Source organism: Cottoperca gobio, chromosome 11, assembly GCF_900634415.1.
Source record: "Cottoperca gobio chromosome 11, fCotGob3.1, whole genome shotgun sequence".
Taxonomy (NCBI): domain Eukaryota; kingdom Metazoa; phylum Chordata; class Actinopteri; order Perciformes; family Bovichtidae; genus Cottoperca; species Cottoperca gobio.
The window spans coordinates 2,526,656-2,549,344 of NC_041365.1; the positions used below are offsets into that span (position 1 = coordinate 2,526,656).

General features: G+C 40.2%; 1 protein-coding gene across 1 annotated transcript in view; it reads left to right on the forward strand.

Moving 5' to 3' along the window:
- The window catches only part of csmd2 (CUB and Sushi multiple domains 2), a 217,229-nt gene that overhangs the window by 15,497 nt on the left and 179,043 nt on the right, over positions 1-22,689 (forward strand). The window contains exons 2-3 of the mRNA XM_029443772.1: positions 322-538; positions 19,692-19,804. Coding sequence (XP_029299632.1) covers positions 322-538; positions 19,692-19,804 — 330 coding nt within the window. The remainder of the gene's footprint in view (positions 1-321; positions 539-19,691; positions 19,805-22,689) is intronic.

Below are 22,689 nucleotides of genomic sequence, written 5' to 3' on the forward strand. Positions count from 1 at the left end.
TCATGTGTTAATGTTGAAACCTATTACTGACGTGATGAAAGGGCCAGTGAATGAACAAGTGTGTGATGATGGAGGTGGTCGAGGGTGAGTCATTTAGCACTGCTGTACTAATGGCTCAGGCTGCACGCTGCAGGTGATAATGGATGTTGCAGCATTTGGTGCTGTTTGGTTTGGGGAGTGTATTTAAGTGTGTTTGTGGATTTGTATAATTTCCTTTCTTGGAGTTTTCTTGTTGGTTGAATACTCTATAAAGACTTTCCACACTCTGCTAGCAGTTCTAACTGTTCTAATAACTGTTTGTTCTTTTTTTTCTCTTCACAGCTCAGAACTGCAGTTACACACTACAGAGTCCCAATGGGACGATAGAGAGCCCCGGCTACCCTTACGGTTATCCTAACTACGCCAACTGTACATGGGTCATCGTGGCGGCGGAGCACAACCGGATACAGCTGGTGTTTCAAGGCTTCGCCCTAGAGGAGGACTTTGACATCTTGTCTGTATATGACGGGCCACCCAGCCCGGGGAACCTGCGAACGCGGTAAGGACGGTCTAAACTTTGCAAATTGCATGCATGTGTTGGTTCTTATGTCAAGGGTTTTATTTGACTTGAACGCTAACATAGATTTTCCAAATGTTGTTTACGAAGCCCGTGGGAAAGCACATTTTGCAATTATGTATTTAGTCCACATTTTGACATTTGAAAGATATTTCTAATTTGCTAGAATGGCAGTTAAAGGATACATCGTGGTAAAGTGACAAAGGTCGGATTGTGGAACATTTAAAGGAGCATGATAGTATTTTAAAGGTTTCAGTTGTATTCTCTGCTGCTGAGTTTTATTACCTGAGAAGGCGTTTCTTTTCGTAATGATCCCAAAGATATAAAAGAAATCTATTGAAACATCTAACGTTGACATATTAATGTAACTTTTTGTTGTTCTAGATGTTAGTGTTGGGTGATATATCGACTTATTAAGATACAACAATATATTTTCAAACCAGATATAGGATCGGACAATACTGTTAATATCGATTTAGCGTGGTGTGCTTTACGTGACTCTCCTCTCGCACTCTTCGCAGCCTTCGCCCCCACGCGCACTGTTTGACCTGTCGGCCTGTAAAATGTTTATTTTCATGTATGTTTGTTTCAAACGTGGTCGAATCTTGTAGTTGGGCTGTTGACTACGAGAGTAGTGCTCGAGCGCAGCAGTGTGCTTGAGTGACAGAGAGAGAGGTGGAGCAGACAGGTGTGATCAGCACAAGGAGAGATGAACAGTAAAGATGTCAAGTGGCAGTAAATGTATCAGTTTGTATATGATTAAATGTTGCAGCTCCTCAGACCAACATTTGAGGCTTTGGCTATGTTCATAATTGTCATGAGATGCAAACCTGGGTCTGGTTTGCTAAACAAAGTAACATTTATAATCACACAATAACACTAAAGATGAATCCAGGACAACACATTGTTAAATCTGTTGTTAAAGAAGTCCTCAATCATTTGATATTTTAAACTGTCTGTTGTAAACATCCATCACACTTCACAGGCAAACCTCCTGGTTCCACTTGAGGCTATTCTTATCATAGTTAAGCACACAATCTGGGGTTATTCGGGACATTTCAGGTTCACTCAATTTCGGTTTTTATCTCCATATAAAGTGAAAGCTAATCCGACCACTCATCTCCTGCACCGTCAGATGTTGTTGTAGCGATGTCACTGTTTTCCCAGATCTCATTGATTACTGCGAGTACAGTGTTATCCTAACCAATAAAACAGATTGCCAAAACCATTTCATTAAGACCAGATGCGTATTAAACTGGAAATGTCCCACACGGAGTTATATGGACGTAAAGGTGTTGATGAAGGTAGTGGACTGGAAACTGGAAAAGAAGTATAATCAAGACAGTCAGTGATGCACTTCGGGGCAGCTGAAGCCGATCCTTTGGTGACTAATGGAAGACTGACTCTGCAGACACGACGACAGCATCAAAGGTTATTCACTGTGATTCTGGGTACATTGTGTGCTCCAGAGCTACTAGCAAAATGAAATAAAGCTCAGTCGGGTGTGAAGGCTCAAAAAAACAATTTTTGAATCAACAGTCTCATCCTCAACTGTCAATGTATCAGCGTCGGAGAGGACTGCCGTGTGCTAACAACGCAGACTGCTCTGCTCTCTGGTTTGCGGAGTTTCATGCTCACTAGGTTTACACATTTTCAACCATTCGGGACTTTTTAGAAATAAATAGCATTAGGCTGAATTGACATCTAAAGAGCCAGACTTCTACTTGTAATAGCTGCAAATATAAGATACAGCAACAGAGCCGCTATTTACTGATGCATTTATGTATTTCTGGGTATTATTGCTTGCAGCCTAATATCTGTCAGACGCCTTGACAATCCCTTCCTTGCAGACTAACTTCATTTGTGACAATTCCTGCATCTGATCAGCTAAAGCTACACCAAAGCTGCTTTTCCTTCTGTCACCTTCTGGCTTGAGCTTGGCCTTGCAAATAGTTTAAAACATAATATTTTATGTGAGCCCTCCAGAGACAGATGAGAGAATTATTCTTAAGGGCGTTTGTTATTGACACTGTTTAGAGTCTTTGTCGGCCTCTCTGTTTCTTCCCGTCGATACCTCTCTCTCTCCCTCACCTCTTCTCTCGCCCCTCCCCTCCCTGCGTCTCTCATTCTGTGCCAGTGTTGCCTCTCCTGCATCTCCCTGCAGAAAGCGAATGAAAGAGAGAAGAAAATCCATTATGGATTTGTGTTGCTCTCCTCAGCCTTTCTCCTGTTTGGACCTCTGGGCTCTGTTGTATATTGATGCTCCAGCGGGACGGGGGTAAAGCGTTCCACTCTCTCTTTCTAAGCGCTTTGAAAATAAGTGAGGGGAAAGAAAATGAATTTGAAAAAAAAAGATGGTAAAGGGGGGGTGGGTGACAAAGAGAGAATAATACAGAAGAAAATGAGAGATAGAGAAACAGTAGGAGTGCTCAAGAGTTTTAAGGAACACAGATCTCCTTTAGATTCTGCCTGTGTTGTCTTTCACCAGAGTTCCTCTTTTTTCAAAGAAGGCACACACACACACACACACACACACACACACTCAGTCATGTGCACACACAGAGATGCACGTTTGATAATTCAGTCCTCCCTTCTCTCATCTCCCGCTTGTGTCAGAAGTAATTTTCTTTCCATCTCTCTTGCTCCTCTTACTCCAATTTCTCCCTACATCCCCTCATTTCCTCCTCACCTGTTCTGCCTCTTCTCCATTTTGCATCCTGCATGCGGTGTTTTTCATGTATGCCACGCTATAGGTTGTAGAGCTGGGAATATTTAGTTTAACCTCAAGTCGTCATCAAAAAGGAATGTTTTACCTTTGATTTATTTTTTCAAAGCAGACACTTTTCTTCAGATGTGATTTTCTATCCATTTAATTATTCCTTGCTGTCATCGTAAATTGATGTTATCAAGAGAACATTGTCTGAAAAAAACAGTTCAGCTATATATATATACACATATACACACACATATATATATGTGCATAAGCTCCTGAGTATACATATGCACCCTAGTGTGTGTGCGCTGCATCAGTCGCTTTATGAGTCACAGTCACTCCTTAGGAAATGCATATGTGAGTCAGTCTGTTGCTGCAGCACTTCATTAAACTGCCGATCCCGACTGACACCTGGGGAGCGGAGAGAAAATCCGATGGAATTTTCAATTGTTTGAAATGGAGAAAAGAAGAAATGTTCATGCAGGGGATATATGTCCCAAAGAGCGAGCTCTAGCTGCTGTCTGCATTTGATTGCTGTGAATTAAGCAGAGCTTTCTTTTTTAAAGATGGTTCAGTGATTAAGTGGTTAAGTGTACACAGGGAGAGGTTGAACTGCAGCAACACTAACCTCAAGGTCAAATCCTTTTAGCTGACTTCAGTAGTTCACACATCTATGAGCTTATCATCATACAATATTTGTAATATCAAACTCAGTGAAGGGGCCACACTGTGCCTGGCTCTTAATCGTCACCACCACACAACTCCCACTAAAACCACACATTTCTGTTTTTTTGCATTTGGCGTTTTTGTGCCGATTTAATAAACAAGATTGTTAATTTGGAATTTGGGTTGGTTAGCACATTGTTGAACTGTGCACAGAGAGAGGCTAGCTGTTTCCTCCCTACTTTCAGTCTTTCAGTCTCTTTACGCTAAACTAAGCTCTCTTTCCATTTATTTTTCAATAGAGAATTGAATCAATTTGCCTTGACTCGATAAAAGCTTAAAATGTCCTTCTTCGCTCTTTTGTCACCACCATTTTATTATTGCTCAACTGAAATGTTCTAATACAGCAAACAGAGCCTGTTATGTAAATGTTTCATGCTGAATGCTCCTTATCGAGAGTCAGTCACCAAACCACAACCTTGTCAAAAATAAGAGACCTTTAGATCCACATTATTATTTTCACAAAAGCCATGTAATTGCTTAATGTTGTTTGTCCACTGGGAGCGATTTTACAACAGCATAGACTATGAATGCCAAGCTTTTGCAGCATCTGACCCTTAACTCCGTAATGAAGGAGTATCCTTGAATATATCAGTTAAATGAACCCTTTTCAGAATGGTTAAGCTGCATCACTACCTGACAATAGTACGACCTTAGAAAACTACATTTTTAATGTGACGGATTGCCTGAATATAGTTTATGCAAGTAGATTTGAACACAAGTTATAGATAGTGTAGCGTCTGTAAAATAAAAAGAAAAGGTCAGTAAAATATGCTTAAATTGTCTGGTATGGTCGTAAAATGTTCTCAATTTAACCTTTCAAATCCCCTTCTTGCAATCCCCCCCCCCCCCCATCCGTGTTGAAATTGTTGGGGTTAGCGATAATTGATTACATTTTAATAATGCAGTAATAGGATTATCTGCTCATTTATCTGCAGTAAATTGATTTTTATGGCACTTCCTCCTTGACACAAGTAACCCCGGTGTTCTGGGTTAAACATAGCCTGTGGTATTGTTGCACAGAAGTCACACACACTCCCCATGACTAAAGCAACAGCTAACTCGACCTAAAGCGAGACACTGAACCTCTACCAGCTCACTCACTGTCACTCTGTACGAGAGCGCACACTTCTTACTTGTAAAAAGCAATCCTTTTTTTCACTTCTGTGTCACATTTCACCTTGTAACTGCCAATTTGGAAACACTGAGTACAATTCAGCAGAGGGAGAAGCTATTGGGGTGTGTGAAGGCATCTCTCTCCACATGCCTTCTTCCCGATGATGGAGTGATGGAACGGAGGGACTTAAGGCCTGGCGTTCTGGCAGGGGCGGGCGGGGAAGTGAGTGAGGGAGGGAGGGAGGGAGGAGGAGATGTGTAAGGGACAGATTTTCAGCCTGTGGGCTCGATCGGACCTAAATAAGGAGCACTAGTGCATGGTGCTGGGAGTGGCAGCACCACTACAGTGAGCCATCAGTGCTATTGTTTGGGTCACAATATGAGTTTGTGTGTGGAGGAGGAAGAGAGAGGCAGTGTGTGTGTGTGTGTGTGTGTGTGTGTGTGTGTGTGTGTGTGTGTGTGTGTGTGTGTGTGTGTGTGTGTGTGTGTGTGTGTGTGTGTGTGTGTGTGTCAGACTATGCTTACAAAGGGGGATCTCGGCGAGTGTGCAGCCCATCCCAGCAAGATGATTCAGTGTCAACAAAATCAAGGTTTATTGATGTACAGATAAAATGAACACCACACTCACAAACACACCATCAGACACACACACACACACACACTTTTTAAATGGCAGTGGGCTGAAAAACTGTAATTTTCCAGACACATAGGGCTTTAGAGACGTTTCTGCTTTTTGGCAAGCACTCGAGAGCACAAGTGCTCGTACAGTATATGCATGAGAGGGGGGAAAATGTTATGCTTTCATTCTGCTGGTGTATATGTTCAGAGTTATTTTTGTTTCGCTTTTATATATATATATATATATATATATATATATATATATATATATATATATATATATATATATATATACATTTAAAATAAAGTAGCCTGTATTAAATATTCTTTATTTATATAATTTAAATGGATTCTTTTTGTATTTTGGACTGAAAGCAATTTGAATATTTCACCTTGGACTCTGGGAAATTGAGATTGGAGGTTAATATACATACATACATAAATGAATGCTTGTCACTTACCCCAGATTATTATACAATACAGTAGTGAATGGATCAAAGTTATGTGTGTTTAATATCCTGTCTCCTCCAGCATTTGCGATGTTATCCATGTCTCATACGATATGTGTGAGCGAGTACAGTGTTAGTCGATGAGTCAAGCTTGTAAAGAGCCAACGTCTGCGGGTCAGGGTGAGAGCGGGTGACGTACAATGGCCTTTCCTGCCTGAACACTTGGGACGCCAGTGATTCTTCGACAGTGACGGCCTCGGTCATCAATCTCTCACAACACACACTTGAGGAAATGACTCTCCACGACGTGTGCTTTACACACGTTCAATGTGTGTTTACATACACACATTTCTTCTTTGTCTGTTCATCCTGAACTACACATGCTTGTATGTCAACACGTTGTGCGACATCAAACAAATAGTGTGTGTGTGTGTGTGTGTGTGTGTGTGTGTGTGTGTGTGTGTGTGTGTGTGTGTGTGTGTGTCGAGAAGTCATGGTTTTATTTGTTTTTGCTGGTCATGAAGAGCATTGACGAACACATGCTGTTGCTATGTAGATACACATGCAAGCAGACGCATGCATATAAAACACACACACACACACACACACACACACACACACACACACACACACACACGTAGGATTTATGATTCCTTTGAGTCTGAGCTGTTAATGGAGAGACTGCCACTTATCAACGCCAGCTTTAACGACAGTCGGCTAAAAACAGGAGGAAGAGTGATAGTTTGTTTTTCATCATCTCATGCTGGGAAAAAGTGAAACGATGTTAAGATTTATGGAATCTGCTCACCTGCGAGGCAGAATTATTAGGCCCTGTAACCTCAGATTAGAGAAATAATCAACGAGATGGCTGTGAATTTATATGCTACATCCTGTGTATCACTCATTGTGTGTATTGCTTATTGACATTTCCAGGCCTATCAATGTTCTTAACAGGATACACCTCAGCAGCAGCAGCAGCATGAAAATAAATGTTTTCCTGCCCTCATAAAAGATTGATTATGTTGCGTACCCTTCAAAATATTTCTTTTTTTTGCTCTTCTGTGCTCGGCGTCACACTTGAGGCAAAAGGAATGCACCAATTTCTTTGGGAGGCCCGTCTATTGAGCCGTTTAAACCTTCAGGGAGGAAACATAAGCACTTATAATAGAGGTGTAACTTCACCCATGTGTCCTCAAAAGAATAACGAACAGAATTATTCCTTTTTTTGCGACAAACATAAAACATAAATGTAAACCTTATTTGTGTTGACTGTAAGGACATTTAAAAGGGAGAAAAGCATAATTAAGTCAAATACTCTTAATTTGATATCATAAAAGGGCTTTGTCGGAAATTGGTAAAACATATAAAAAAGAATATGATGTTTTGTTGTCTGGACTACTAAGGGCTGATTTAGTTAGAAAGTGATTAGCAAGGAGAATAACACAGCAGCAGAGGCTCAAGATGGCTTTCCATGACAGCAGATGACGATGCTCATGTGAAATATTTCCAGATCTGATATACTGAGTTAAAGATGCTCTATTTTGAAAATGTAGTGATCTGGTAGAAACTTTATACAGCTAAAATGTACAGCTTTTTGTTTTACTTTGAATGCTTGCATCAGTCAACACAAGGTCATCTTTGACATCCAATTAGTCCTGTATACAATAAGCTAATAATATTATACTAATATTTCTATTTAAATGCTTGTAGTTATTTGTTGAATTTGACAGGTATTCAATGTACAGAGCAAAAGCACACAGTAGGACAGGAACAAAGACAAAGACAAGATTGTTTATGATAGAAATTGACAAACCACATAACAAAACTTCATTACATACAGTAGAAAAATCACAGCAGTCACATTTTTGTAATTGCAATACCTAAGGCACTCATGAGTGTGCTGCAGTCTGGACAGTATGTCTGGATGTGACACTGTGGAAGGAGAAGGGCAGACTGGGAAGCAGGCTTGTCATAGATTTGTTTCCCTTTCATGTTTCCAGTCATTTTGAATTGATCCATCTGTAATCCAAATGTATCATTTTCAAGAATGACAATATACTTTACAACAATCCATAATGTGTGTGAAAGAGAGCCAAACTGTGTCTGCTGTGCCTCTGAACAAATTCCACAGTTTTGGTGAAAGCGTATATAAAAGGAACACCACGTCTCATTTTTTAACATTCTGGTTAAGGAAGTCAGTGGAAGCAACTCATTACTGCAGCTCAATATTGATTAAATGGTCAGGTCAATGCCCACGACTCAAAGACCGCTTTGCAAATCCTAGTGACTGTTTAGCAAAATGGTACAAAGAAATACACATTAGGTTTTGTAGTCGTTGGAGTAATGGCTCTTACTGCGGTTGTGTAACCATTGCTCTGAACTGAAGCACCCGTAATCTACAGTTCATCAGTGTTATCAGTTTATCTGATAAAAACAAAGCTACTTCTTTGTTTTCTGCACTGATTTGTAATTCTGGGTTTGACTAAAGTCAGAGGTAATGCGCTTGTGCTGGTTATACATCATGCTATCTCATGCACACACACAAGTAGTGATGAATACCTATCATATGGATGCTCTAAATACACGTTACATTAACGTAATGCTCAGCCACCTGTCCTTATATTGTATATTGTACATTGTCTCCACTGTCTATAACCTACATGGCAATGCAAAATATTCTGATTCTAAATCACTATCCAAGAATTCATAAACTTCTTTGCAAACTGACGGTGACAAGAGCTCTTTAATACACATTTCCCACAGCACATGAATCTGTAACATATTCCTTTTTCCAAATAACATGATACGCTCTGCAATTTGTTTGCTGTTAATTCTGTCTTGCTTTGAGAAGTGACATAAATATATGGTCGTCTGATAACAGACAAAGTTACAACATATTTGTCGCTTTACATGGATTCTTGCATACATCATAGTGTTGGGCACCATAGTGACTTGGCTGGTTCAAATAGGGTTTGCCTCCATACAGCAACAACCAAACATAACGTTCCTGCAAGCAGCTTTTCCACGAGAAAGGCAGAGCTCACAAGAAAATGAGGACACGTCTACATGCTGGGCAGTTTTAGTAATGATTGAAGGAAGAATCAACCTGCAGCCAACCTCCTGCTTTTCTTCACTGCCAATTTGTTACAACCAAACAGCGTGAGATAAATGACATGAGTCACCCAAAAGAACTGCAGGAATATTAAAGCTAATCGCTCATCGCTGTGAGAAACTGATCGATATACTCTGGGACGCATGAGCGATGCAATGACTGTTATCAGTGCACATCTTATCCTTGCACATTTAGATTTTATGAGGATAGGCGGAACATACACAAATGTAATTATGTCAGCAATTATTTTTTTTTAACTGCTGCACAAAAACTTCATTTGAGATCGGCTTCTTCAACTCTTTGTTTTCAATGCTTCAAATGATCGCGTACAACGACAATAGAAGCACTTCTTTTCACACATGGACTTCGTAGAAGAAGAAAATACTCTATTTTCGACAAAACTCAAAATATATTCGCAAAATGTTAAAGAATTTTCACAAATGTTTGGTTCTTAGTGCTGCCAAAGAATCTCACTGCAGAAAAAAAAAGGTAAGAAAAACGGCATGAATCCAACAGATGGCCAGCCAACAACAATATGGTGGCATGGTATTTCTCCCCCGTAACCACACGCCCGAACAGAAGAAATACATCCCCTTTAGCTGTAATCTATGGGACTGTGAAGCACAGACGTTCTCCTTGTGCACCATTTGTTTCCTGGCTTAGGCAAATCCCTGGCATATTTTTGTGGCTTGTGTTAATTTAGTTGTTTTTTCCTCAGCGTTGCTGCAGTCACGTTTTTCTTCCTTGATTTCACCCTTTCCCTTTGTTTTCTCTTGTTCATCCCTGGGAGACGCAGAGCATAGCAGTCTAATTAGTTATCCAAACACCTTGTGAAACGTGATAATGGATGAAGCACACGCACCCACACACAAACACATGCGCACACATACACCCTAGCCGTGCTGTGTCAAAAGGATTTGCTTGGCATGTAATTAGAAGACTTGTTGCATGTGACCAGTTGCACTTGTGCTTATTTAGTAGTTGAAAACACTCCATCAATCCCATCATAAAGGATGTACATAAATCTATAGAAATGACGATGAGATGAGATGTTTATGACTGAAATAGAACAGATGAATCCGGACTCCATTACCAAAATAAGACATAATTAAGAGATAAAGGGCATTAATGCTGAGATCTATTGGCAGAGAGGGACTAAAGGTGAGAACGTCGACAGTATACAGAGTGGAACCAATGACATACGAGTAAATCAGTGTTTGCGAAAGCCTGCAGCTAATTCTAAATCAGTACCAGGGCTGTACTTCCGTAACACACACACACACACACACACACACTGATGCCCTACCCTCCTCCTCCTCCTCTTCTCTCCTTTCCCATGCTGTCTCCTTCCCTCTGCTGCTCTTTGATCATCATTGCCACAGGAAAGAAAAAAAGAGCAACGGGTAGAAAGTAAATAGCACTGGTTAGGCGATCCATCGGTCACTGTTTCCCTTTCAGCCCTGCCTGCTGATCAGATCTTCTGCCCAACCTTGTTTTGGAGTTTATTAGTGGCAACCCTCTCTGGAGCGATGAACAAACTGAAGATCAGAGAGAGACAGAGAGAGCAGTGCCAATGATGACATTTTGAATATAGATTCAGAGCCTCGTGCGATGGAGAAAACCTCAATTGTGAGGATTTTGCCTTGTAGTGCAGACATGCATTAATTAATAAATGCACCCATTTGGGATTGTTGAACATCTCATTCCAAAACAATGAGCAATACTTTGGTGCTATGGCAACCCACACTACTCTGGGAAGACTTTCCACAAGATGTGTTGCTCTCATTCAGCCACAAGTGGAACGGTGTCAGGTATATTATGTGCAGGCCACTCAAGTCTGTTCAAACCAAACTCAGAAACCTATTTCCGGATGGACCTGGCTTTGTATCCAGGGGTACTGTGATGTTGCCACAAAGGCAATGCCCACTGTTGTCTGAAACAGCATTGTGAGCTGTAGCATTAACATTTCCCATTGTTGAAACTAACCATGGGCACTAGAAGGACACTCAGAGAGTGCATACTTCCGCCAGACCGTTTCCATAAGTGAACAATAATGTGATGGGTTCTTCCTTGGCCCATGCTACACCCTTCCACAAAGTTTCATGAAAATCGGGCCAGCAGTATTTCCATAATCCTCCTGACAAACAGACAAACAAACATAATCTCCCTGACGGAGGTAACGATCCCTAGACCTTTGAATCGCTGGCCAAATCTTACATTTATTCAGTGACTCAAGTAGTTCTGGTGGTGTGCCCATTGATGACTATTTCATACAGATGGAGAAACAATTGACCAATCAGAGCTTTGTCGGCAGGACTTAGATCGCTGACTGGTTACCAAGCTCAAACATTCAAAGCACAGGGGTGTCCACATACAGGGGAAGATGATGAATCACAGACAAAGAGAGAAAGCTACAGGAAGGAAAAACCTCGACTGGTGAAAGAGGCATTTCAAATGTGTGCTTTACTAAGTGGCAAAATGATTGCATTTGATTAAATAACATATCCTTTTATCTGGGAGATTCTGGGGAAGGCAACATTGCACTCAGCCATTACCCAAGTGTACAGTACATTAGTGTTTTTTTTTCTTTTTCTTTTAATCACTCACATCCCCATCATGCCAAACTCCTTGCACCACTTCACTAAACCAACTCTGTCTGGAACGCATCACAATCTTGTTGCTTGTAAGGCTGACAGAACAACACATTATTTGATCTCCTTTGCTCTACGTGTTGTATAACCTTTAGACATAAGACCTTTAGATGAGTCTACAATTACTACTGTTACTACTAAAACTCTTACCAAACACCCCCTAACCTTTACAAATATTCAGAGATAATATACGTAAGTATATAAGGTCAAATCAATAGTAGATTCAATGTAATACAACATATATATATATATAACTTAAACTTAATATCTCAAATGTAAGATAGCTGTTTAATATTTGTGGCCAATCTTAAAGATTTTATTTCACCTTGTTTGCTTTTAATTGCCTACATCTGCCCCTTTTCTCTCCTTGGTCAGTTACTACACCCTTGTATGTCATAAACTACACACACAAACAAACACACACACACACACACACACACACACACACACACATACCTGCACACCGATTCGGCAAGTAAACAACGGCATATCTCATGGCTACCACTTAGCTTTGTCACTTTCCTAGGGGGCGAGAGTGGCACGACATTGAATTACTTTTATTCTATCCCTAATTGTTTTCTGCCCGAGGATTATTGCAAAGCAATTTGTGCAGAGCAGAGGGAAACACAGTGGACTTGTGAACGTCACCTTGTTTAATTTGTCGGTCTTGATTTGTTTGCTGTAAGTGTAATTGACTTATGTCTCTACAACGGGGAACAAATGAACAAAGAATGGCTTCCTTACCCCTACTGTCAGAGCCTTCATGTAGTTCATTTAGGGATTCTCTATTGAGGCATCCGATTATGCATCTTTTTATGATATATATATATATATCATGTCCATAAATGCGTATCTGTCAGAAAAAGGAGTGACGTATTTAGTAGTTATTCAAGCACTCTGCATGGACTTTTGCACTTGTATTAACGGCTGAATATTCCGTATGTAATCCTTAACAGGAGGGATTGTGAGCCCTCTGTGTTGTCTCACAGGTATCTACGGTGTTGAGCAGATGCCGATAGCATCAGGGCAATGTAATACACTGTTAATGGAGGGCAGATAGCCTGAAGATAAACCAGTCACATCACTCACTCACTGACCGGCACACACTCCAGGGGAAGTAAAGTTGTGTGTGAATGTGTGTGTGTGTGTGTGTGTGTGTGTGTGTGTGTGTGTGTGTGTGTGTGTGTGTGTGTGTGTGTGTGTGTAAACCAAAACTCCATACTTACTCCAGCCCTTAGGTCGAATTAGATCTAAGAAAGATATATAATGTAACACTATGGAGCACTTATCTCTGGTGAAACCATTGGTAATGTTCCAAAACTCCTCCCTTCCTTCACACAAACACATCCTTTACTTAAGCTGCTGATGACTTTAGCTATTCTGCACATCAAAAGACAGATAATCAGTCCTGTGTTGCCACCCGTGTCTTTTTATGTCCCAAAAATGAACATGAGTATGGCATTCTATCACTGTTCTGACACTTTAAAGTATTCACTTGTTTTCATCATCGCATTAGTTTTCTATCTCGTCCTTATTTCTCCCTCCACTCAGAAGTAAGTCTTTTCATTATTTTGCTGTTTAAGTTTTTACATTTTGTCTGTTTTCACAGTCAAGGCCCCACACACACGTCTTTTTAGCGGCTCCTATTTTCTCTGGAGTACTTCATCTGTTCGAATATCCTCACGTCATTGCTAATATTTTCTCCTCCCGCATCTCCTCTCACCTTCCCTTCCACTTTCCCTTATATCAGCCTCTATCTTCCTCATCGTCTCTCTTCCTCTTCCTCTAGAGACATTGGTTTGTTGATGACTTCACTGCGGTTTGTCTCTCAGTTGGCGCTGACTGCGGTTGATTATCTCACCATCAGCATTCAGCGTCAGAGACATCTGAGTGGCTCTCCCACACTTGGTGTTCAGCCGTGATGCGCAAATATCTTCTGATGTCACAAACATATGAATATTAACGAGCAACTGCATGCTACCACCCGTCTTTCTTCACGAGCCAGACATACATTCTGCAGAGTGTACAGTATGATATTTGCAAATCATTGCTGCCTCTTGCTAGGTTTGATTTGTTTGTGGAACTGTATGCTTTTCTGGACAATGTGAAGAGCCAGAACTACCAAACATATGTTCAAATTAAAAGTCCATATTAACAGTTATGCACACGTTAGATGTCGCAATGTCTTCTTCCCTTGCAAAATTACTAAGATTACTGGTAACGTGCTTGCAGGCTTCCTAGATTAAATAACAGGAATTTAAACTGAAATGGTGAGAGCTGAAGGCTAACCATAAAACTCCATCAAGGCCAGATTACGCCCTTAGGCGAAGTGACGCGGTACATTACAGCTTACCCCAAAAAAGAAAGGATAAGAAGCCTGATAGATATGCAGTGTAATTGCTTATGGAAGTCTTCCTATTAGCTGGAGGATCAAATCATGTGTGTGGGAATGGAGTGCCATTTTAACCTCCACTAGGCTACACGGTCAGCTTCTTTTCACTCTACGTAGAATCAGCGATGAGTCATACAAAGACATACACACTGAAACAGGTCAGATGAATGGGTAATACATGTTAAATTGTATTTTGTTTACCAAAAGCAACAACAAAAACCGCTTATGAAAGCAAATATTTTCATTTTGCCAAAAAACATACTGAAAAGCTGGAGCAGGAATCGTCTGTGTGTGTTGCAATGACGGGGCAGTAGTTCTCAGCATTTCTGTATGTGTGATAGGCACTGGCAGTCAGTGGAGAGTTAGAGCTTACAGAGCATCAGCCCCTGGCCTTGACCACTGAAAAGTTATAGCTGCACAGGGTCCTATATAGAAAGAATACTCACACACACAGTCCCACAGATACACATGAAATACACACATAGTTCTTGACTCTGCACTTCAACGGCCTCTCTCCCTGTCTCTCTCTTACCACCCATCATTTATTGGCTAATGTCTCCCCTCTCCTCAGCCATCAGAATCTTGCTGCTGTATCTATTTTTCTCTCTCCCCCCCCCCCCCCTTCCTTCTTTCTGGGGGAAAATCAGCTGTATCAGCACTGTGCTTACCTTCCACCCTGAGAACATTCTCTCTCTCACACACACATACACACACACACACACACACACACACACACACACACACACACACACACACACACACACACACACACACACACACTGAGTGAATAAGATTAAAGGACGAATGACCTGATTTAGTCTCTGTCTGTTTACAGCTGTAAACACGCATATATTTGGGGGTAGATCACAAACACACACACACGCACAGAAATGTTCAAATGGTGCATGTGTGTGTTCGTGAGCATGAAGCCTTGACTAGCTGTAGAGTCTAATGAAGGCGTTTCTCACTGTGACTCATCCTCGCTCAATTTAGGCTCATGGTTGGAGTTTTAACATTCCCACGTACTGATGTGTCTCTGCCACCTCCTTACTTTTTTAATATTCTGCCCTCTCAACCTGCTCTTCTTCACTGCCATCTCCTCATTACAATATCTCCACTTCTTTTCCTGTACAGCCATCTTTCTGCACACATGCTCTGTCTCCCTCTCTATCTGTCTCTCCCTCTCTTGCTCCCATGGGTAGTGGTGGGATAATTGGAAGCAGAGGTTCTTCATTGAGATGATGCTGAGGCCAGTCAGGTGGAAAGCCCTCTTAATAGACCTCTGCTCTCTCCATGCACACACACATGCGCTTATGCAAACACTTTCACACACATACAGCATATACTGTTCAGTGCGTATGCAGCCATGCACACCTATTCTTCTCCTTAGAGGCCTACATTTCTGGGATTACGCTACTTTCCATTCAGCAGCGACAGCCCATGAATTCCCATAACTGTGCTATTTTTCCTACCTTCTCTATCTCTCACTTTCTGTCTTCTTCTGTCCCTCCCTGTCTTTCATCCTCCCTCCATCAATTTACCACTCACTTGAGACACCTGTGCTGCAAATCCATTCTTTTGTATCGCTCAGTTGCAATCATATCTCAGATCTTTTCCTTGATAACAGGCAATCCCCCAACTGCCTTTTTCACAATACCCGACGCACGTCTCAGATTGCCACAGCACATATCACACTGCAATATTTAATCTCCCTTTGCATGTGAAGCCAGTTTCTTTGTTTTTTCTGATGGTATCCATTTTGTTTTTTTCTTAGCCTGGGCAAAAGATTCGGGGCCGTTTCTGGTTTATGACAGATGATCATGATTTGGATGCGGCAAGAATCCCCACCAGTTTGTAGACCCCCCCCCACTCCCCGCACTTTCAGCCCCTCCATCATACCCTCTATCAATCCCCCCTTCCCCGCAGTGCGCTGCTGAACCAAGATGGCTGCCTTCCAACTCAATTTGTGGTCAGCGAAGGGGCTATTTGCATGAACATGTGTCCTATCGTTTAGCTGATATCCCACAGTGACAATCTCACAGAGAGGAGTGAAGTAATGCATGTATTAAAGTCCTCTTCCCTTTTTGGTTCTATTCATCTTTCCTGCACCGGTGTTTTGCAATTATTTTTCCCAACACCAATGTGGTACTTAAGGATGAAGTGAAACACTGAGGCCTCTCTTAACACTGAGAGATAAAAGGCAGGGATGTAATAGATTATTAAAAAAAAAAAATGGTATACACATGCAGAGAGAGAGAGAGAGAGAGAGAGAGAGAGAGAGAGAGAGAGAGAGAGAGAGAGAGAGAGAGAGAGAGAGAGAGCACATGTGGGAACATGAAATGAAAAGTAAAGTGACACTTGGGAAAGGGAATGTTAAGGATGAGCTAAAAGTGAGATGAACACCATTGTCCTTTGCATAGATGAATCAACCTGTAGTGACGGGAAACAAATGAACAGAGGACACCTGTTTTTTAATTAGAAGGCTATGTGCGTGTGTATGAGTACTGCCAGCATGTGGGTGGCAAACATGTTAAATGGATTTAATAGCGGAACCTGGTAAACTGCTGAAAGCTGGTACTAATAAGACAAGGCTCATTACTCAAAAGTATATTACTGGTTTCCAACATAATTTTAGTACATTGGTTATTAGTCCCTCAGAGGTTGTACTTGCCACACAGTCATTATAGTATTTTATTAAACATCTCCAAACTTATTAATTCTGTCTGCACCTTCTGAAAATCAGGGAATAGTCACTTTATGCAGTTTACCTTACCTTGTACAACCTGAGGGTACCAAACCATTATACATGACCATCCCTAATTAATAACTGATTTAAGTAGTTATTCTCATAAATTATGAACTACTGTACTGGAGTTGAGTCACGTGTTCAGACTACGGATATCTCACAGCACTCATCTAACGTTAACGTCAAGTGAAAAGCTTTCAGGTCTGACCTTGGCTGCTGGGGTAGTTCACACATTGAAAGGACAAGCTGCTCCACCACTGAGAGCCCAGGAGCCTCTAATTCAAAGGTGATAACATGTGAATGATTGAGGTGACGTGCTTAGCTAAATGTTTAAAAAAGGAGATACTCGCCCTCCATTGCTAACGTTACCTGTTTGGGATAATACGTAGATAGCGTGAGCTAGCTAGTTGCGAGTAGCTAGTAGCTAGTTACAGTAGCTAACGGGTTAGCTACAGAGCCAGAGAGAGAATGTGGTGCTTTTAGCTCTCTTAATCAGCAGAGACATGGATAATGTAAACAGACAGCAGTCAAGGTAAATTTAGTAGTTTGGCTAAATCGCTAAATTATTTAATTTAATTGGCTAACGTTACAGCTGCTAAAAACCCCCAGCGACATTTCAACGGTTAAGTAACGCTGAATGGGAAACCGTTATTTTAAATTCGACGTAAACGACCACTATGTTTAATTTGATAGCGTTATTTTAACAAACGCTTATCCTCATAAAAATAACACCAAAGTCATGTTATGTGAAGATAAGCTTAATTTTACATTTCGAGATTGAATTATGTATTTTATTTATCTTCCGTTTGATTTTCAGTGTCAATAGCTGGAAATGCAATAAAATCACTTTAGCATGACACCTAACCTAGATTATATTTGTCACCAACTTTCTCAGTTCCACGTAAAGACATTATTACACAACATCCAAGTGAAACGAGTCATAAGCCCATGTTTATTTGGAACATCAGAATCACTTCTGGAAATGATGCCAACAGTTTGATTACTAGGCTACTAAGAATAGTCCAACCTCAAAGCAGCACTTGAAAGTTATTTATGAAGTTCTGAGGGTGTCAATACACTCAGAACCATAAATGAAATGAATGATCTCAGTTTATTGTCTTGTTTGTTGCAGGACAAACAAGACTAGGTGACACATACTAAAATATCAAACTAAACATCTAAAAATGACACAAATAACAGTTTATTTGCCTTTTTTAAATGGCTCACACCAGCTGAGTTAAATCTAGCAATAGATCTTACAATGTTTGGGTTTATTTTTGTGTTAATCAGAAGTCATATTAAATGTTCATGTGCCTTGGCACACTGGCATTTTAATAAAAAATGTAATTCAGGCACTGTTTTAGCACTGCCTTTGGTCTGTCCCGGGCTTCTCTGCATCATGTGCACCTGGGCCACTTGGCCACAACATCAAAGATCATGCATGCATAACCAATATGTGTTGACACTGTTGTATGGATTACATTAGCATGTGTCCTCACCTGTGCTTGAAGTAACACTATTATGTTATGTTATGTAATGAAAGCTGTTTTAGATTCATGACAAATCCAAGAAAACATGTATACAATGCATTTACATTCATATTTTTAATTAAACATTTAATACAGATCATCATAACTGTAGCTGTATGTTCCTGTTTTTCACTAAGTGAAATTTCAAACACGTTTTACAGAGTGGCTTCAGTTTTGTGTATTGAACCAATTACATCCAGAGGATAGATGTTTGAATCAATAAGTATCTTTCGAATATCATTATTATTTGAAACCAAAAATGTCCATTTTGTATTTCCACAACTCTATGAATGTGTGTAGAAGTTTCTCCTATCTCCTATGATTGTTCGCCAGGCTGTTGGGAACTCCTTTCAGGCTCTGCCGTTCTCATTAATAAAATCAAAGTTGGGACCAATTTTTGTGATATATATATATATATATATATATATATATATATATATATATATATATATATATATATATATATATATATATATATATATATATATATATATATATATATATATATAGTATAGTGGAAAATGGAAATGCACAAAAGACTAAGTGAAATTGGCCACAGTTTTCCGACTATTGGTGATACCATCTTTAAAGTAACATCCAACATGAAAAGAACATTGTGTACTTAGATTCCTTTGACATGGTGAGGTGGACAATACAGGTAAAAATAGCAAAAATATTTTCTTTTCCAGTTGAATTGCATATCTAAAAGGTACTGGTTAGTTAATAAAAATGGTTGTTGACTCAGAGTGTGACAATGTTATGTTTGTTGTCTGTTCAACTATTTGTTATTTCCCACACTGGCTACTGTGTTTCTAATTTGCTGTGGATACATGTTTGCAGTTACTCTGTATTTCACTGATTGAAATAAATCTGTTGAGGTTTTCTGTCCTGGTGAGGTCTTAGCATTTTAATAATATGTGGATGATTCAGAGCCCCGTTATACAAAAAGTTATCCTTGAATGCCGAAGGGAACAGCTGGCTTGATGGAAGTGGGCTTCATACCTGACCTTGCGACCAACTGTGCTGTTGATTGGATCTTTTTTTTTTTGTCTGATCGTTATTGTCCTTCTGTCCATTTGTTCTCAGGTTAACAGGGTTCCAGCTGCCCTCACCCATTGTGAGTACAGGCTCCAGGCTCACACTGTGGCTTCTGTCTGACTACGCAGTCAGCGGGCAGGGATTTAACGCTGTCTATGAAGGTAACACAACTTTCATGTTATTTGTTTATGAGCCTCAGAAAAAGAAATATCATGTGGCTTTTGTATTTGCCTGCAGCACAATAGTATAATAAATCACAAAGTACATGTGCAATAAGCCAAAAAAATGACTTCAGAGATTGTGGCTGTGTGACTAATATTCAAGTTAAATGTTACTTAATTCCTTTCTTCATCATTGCTCTCATGTCAGTAAGTAATGCCAATAATTATGCTGGGATCTTTCAGCCACTCCTGATCGTGTTGCATAGCTTAATAGGAAAGTGCTTCAGAGCTACCGAGCAAAGTATCTCAAATATCTCAACAAAATAGAGAAAACTGAGTGAGAAGGAGAGAATATGTTGTATACCGTGACTCATGTTACGATACAAAATTATATTGTGTGCACTGAACTAATTGTATTATCAGAAGGTTTAATTTAAATCCATTCTATCCAGCTAGGTTATCGTCTCTTCCTTCCCAGGCCAGGGCTGGGACCTTTATCACGGTGACATGGAATGCTTTATGACCCATAGCAGGATGATATTAATGATGGCACTCTTCAAATGAATGCAGGAGGAAAGGCGAGCTTAGGGAGGGGAAAGAAATACAAGCGAATGACTAATTAGGCTAATTACCTGACAAGAGTTTGTCAGTCTTTTTGAGATATTGTGAATGTGGGGATGTGGCTCGTTGAAGCAACATCAAGTGACTCGGGAGACCTAAGACCACATTGCGTGACTAGATAAAACTAGATAAGACAAAAGAGCAAAGAGACTGTTTGTTAACTCCACTGGGAGGCAATTGGGGCATCGTGGCTTTCTTTCTCACTAGTGGAAACAGAACTGTCAGACTTGTCTTGTGTCTGACCTTGGATGATGTAGCTGTCTCTTCCTTCAAATATGTTTGCAGAAACATTTATTAAAACGGGTAACTATAGTAATTTAACACTTTAACTACCTGAGTTACTACTTTCTTTCTTTCGTTTTTTTGCACTACATGCAGTCATACACTCGCATTCATACACTTTATAGTCACACATATATCAAGAAAGCCAAGTTAATAATGTCAAATAATGAAAATCTTAACTCTCGTGGTTTCTTTCGTACCAAGGGTACTGGTTCAGGCATATCAAGCCTGTTGAGCACCAAGGGAAATGAGTTCAAAGCCATAATTACCTGTCACCCACCTAACATGACACTGGTGAAACCAATGGCACTGACCCATGTCACATGGGAAAAGAGAGAGGCCCCGCAGTGCTGACATGTGGCGCTGCCGTGTAGGTTAGAGTGAATGTTAATTGGAGAGTGAGAAGTACAGGAGATATGCAAAGCACAGCATCAGTTCACTGTCACTGAATGGATGGCAGACCACCCACAATTATCCTTTATTACACAGGGTATGCACACCTATGAGTCTTGGCATTCTATTCCTTATTCTTTATATGAGATGAAACCGCCTCCTTTTTTTTAACTTTCCTTTATTCTGTTGAGTTATATTCTATTCTGCAATTCCTTTGAACCGCTTTGGCAATTTTTCATGGCACACATGGGTTCTTTGACAGCTCTGTGCCCCTGATATCCCTCTAGGGCTCCCTGGCCTTTGCCAGAGGTAATAAACCTCCACCCAGTGCCTAGACCTATTTTATCTGGTTGCTGATTATAATGAACATGAGGCTTACAATCAGCTCGATGGTAAACAAACAGAAAAATACATTCTGTGTATATTCCATAAGAAATATGCCACTCCAGCCATTTTCTGTGACATCTGAATGTTGAAATAATTCAGTGAAGCGATAAAAGGCTATTGCAAGTTTAATTTAAAATTTCCCCAGTTAATTTCCACAATAGATCTTTTCCTCTTCTTTATATTTTTTGGCCTGCCTCATACCGGCTGTCAGCAGGAGAAATGAGAAGTTTTCTGCTATTGAACTACCCAGGCAGCCGAGAAACACCAGGAAGATGTCACAGAAGCTGACGCACTGCTTTGTACTGTTTTGTATGAAGTCAGTTTGACCAGAAACCATTGGCATAGAGCCACTGCTCTGCTTTGATTTGATTAGTTCGCAGTTAGAAATAGTGCACATTGGTCAGCAGGGGACATGACCAAAGATTGTATATAATCAGAGATCCCACTGTGTATCATCTCAGGAACTTACCAGTATCTATCTAGGTGGGTAATTTTAAAATGTAACCGGCATGAATTGTCCTGTATTTACCCCTTCAGTAATTTCCATTTAGCTCTTTTCTCTGCTTGTCAGATTACCCTTTTCTCAGTTGGTTTTCTATGCTTAACAGATTGTTACACTCCATTTGAGCCACAGACAAACAAATATCTTGGCGCATGGCCAATCTTTGTCCTCTTTTCTGTACATGTTGCCCTTGTTTTAGCAGTAAAATGTTATAGACACACAGAAGACTATATGCATAATGGCCTTTTACATAATCTCATTTTATTGTCACTGTATGTAAGTGCTGCATGTTGATAGCTCATCCTTAGTATAGGCTACAGACTAAGTTAAATCATAACCGGCCTGTTAAATTACAGGTTTATTTGTGTGCGTCTTTGTTATTTCAACAATATTACAGTTTAATGGTGACACACAGACTCCTCTTTGCTGTTAGGGTTTGTTTCATTTCCCCACACTAAACCGTGCAAGTGGAGTGTGTTATGTCAACCTCAGGGAAAGTAAACTTGTGAATAATGTACTTTTAAAGTAAAGAATGCCAGCTGCATGTAGGTGGGCATGACCCAGAATGCAGATCGGTTGCGTTACGTCTCTGCCATGGTTTGTTTGGTCAGAAAGGAGCAGCAAGATATTTAGTTTTGCTCATTTTTAAACTTCAAATGACATCTTGTGAAAATATACAAATGCCAAACATAAATATAAA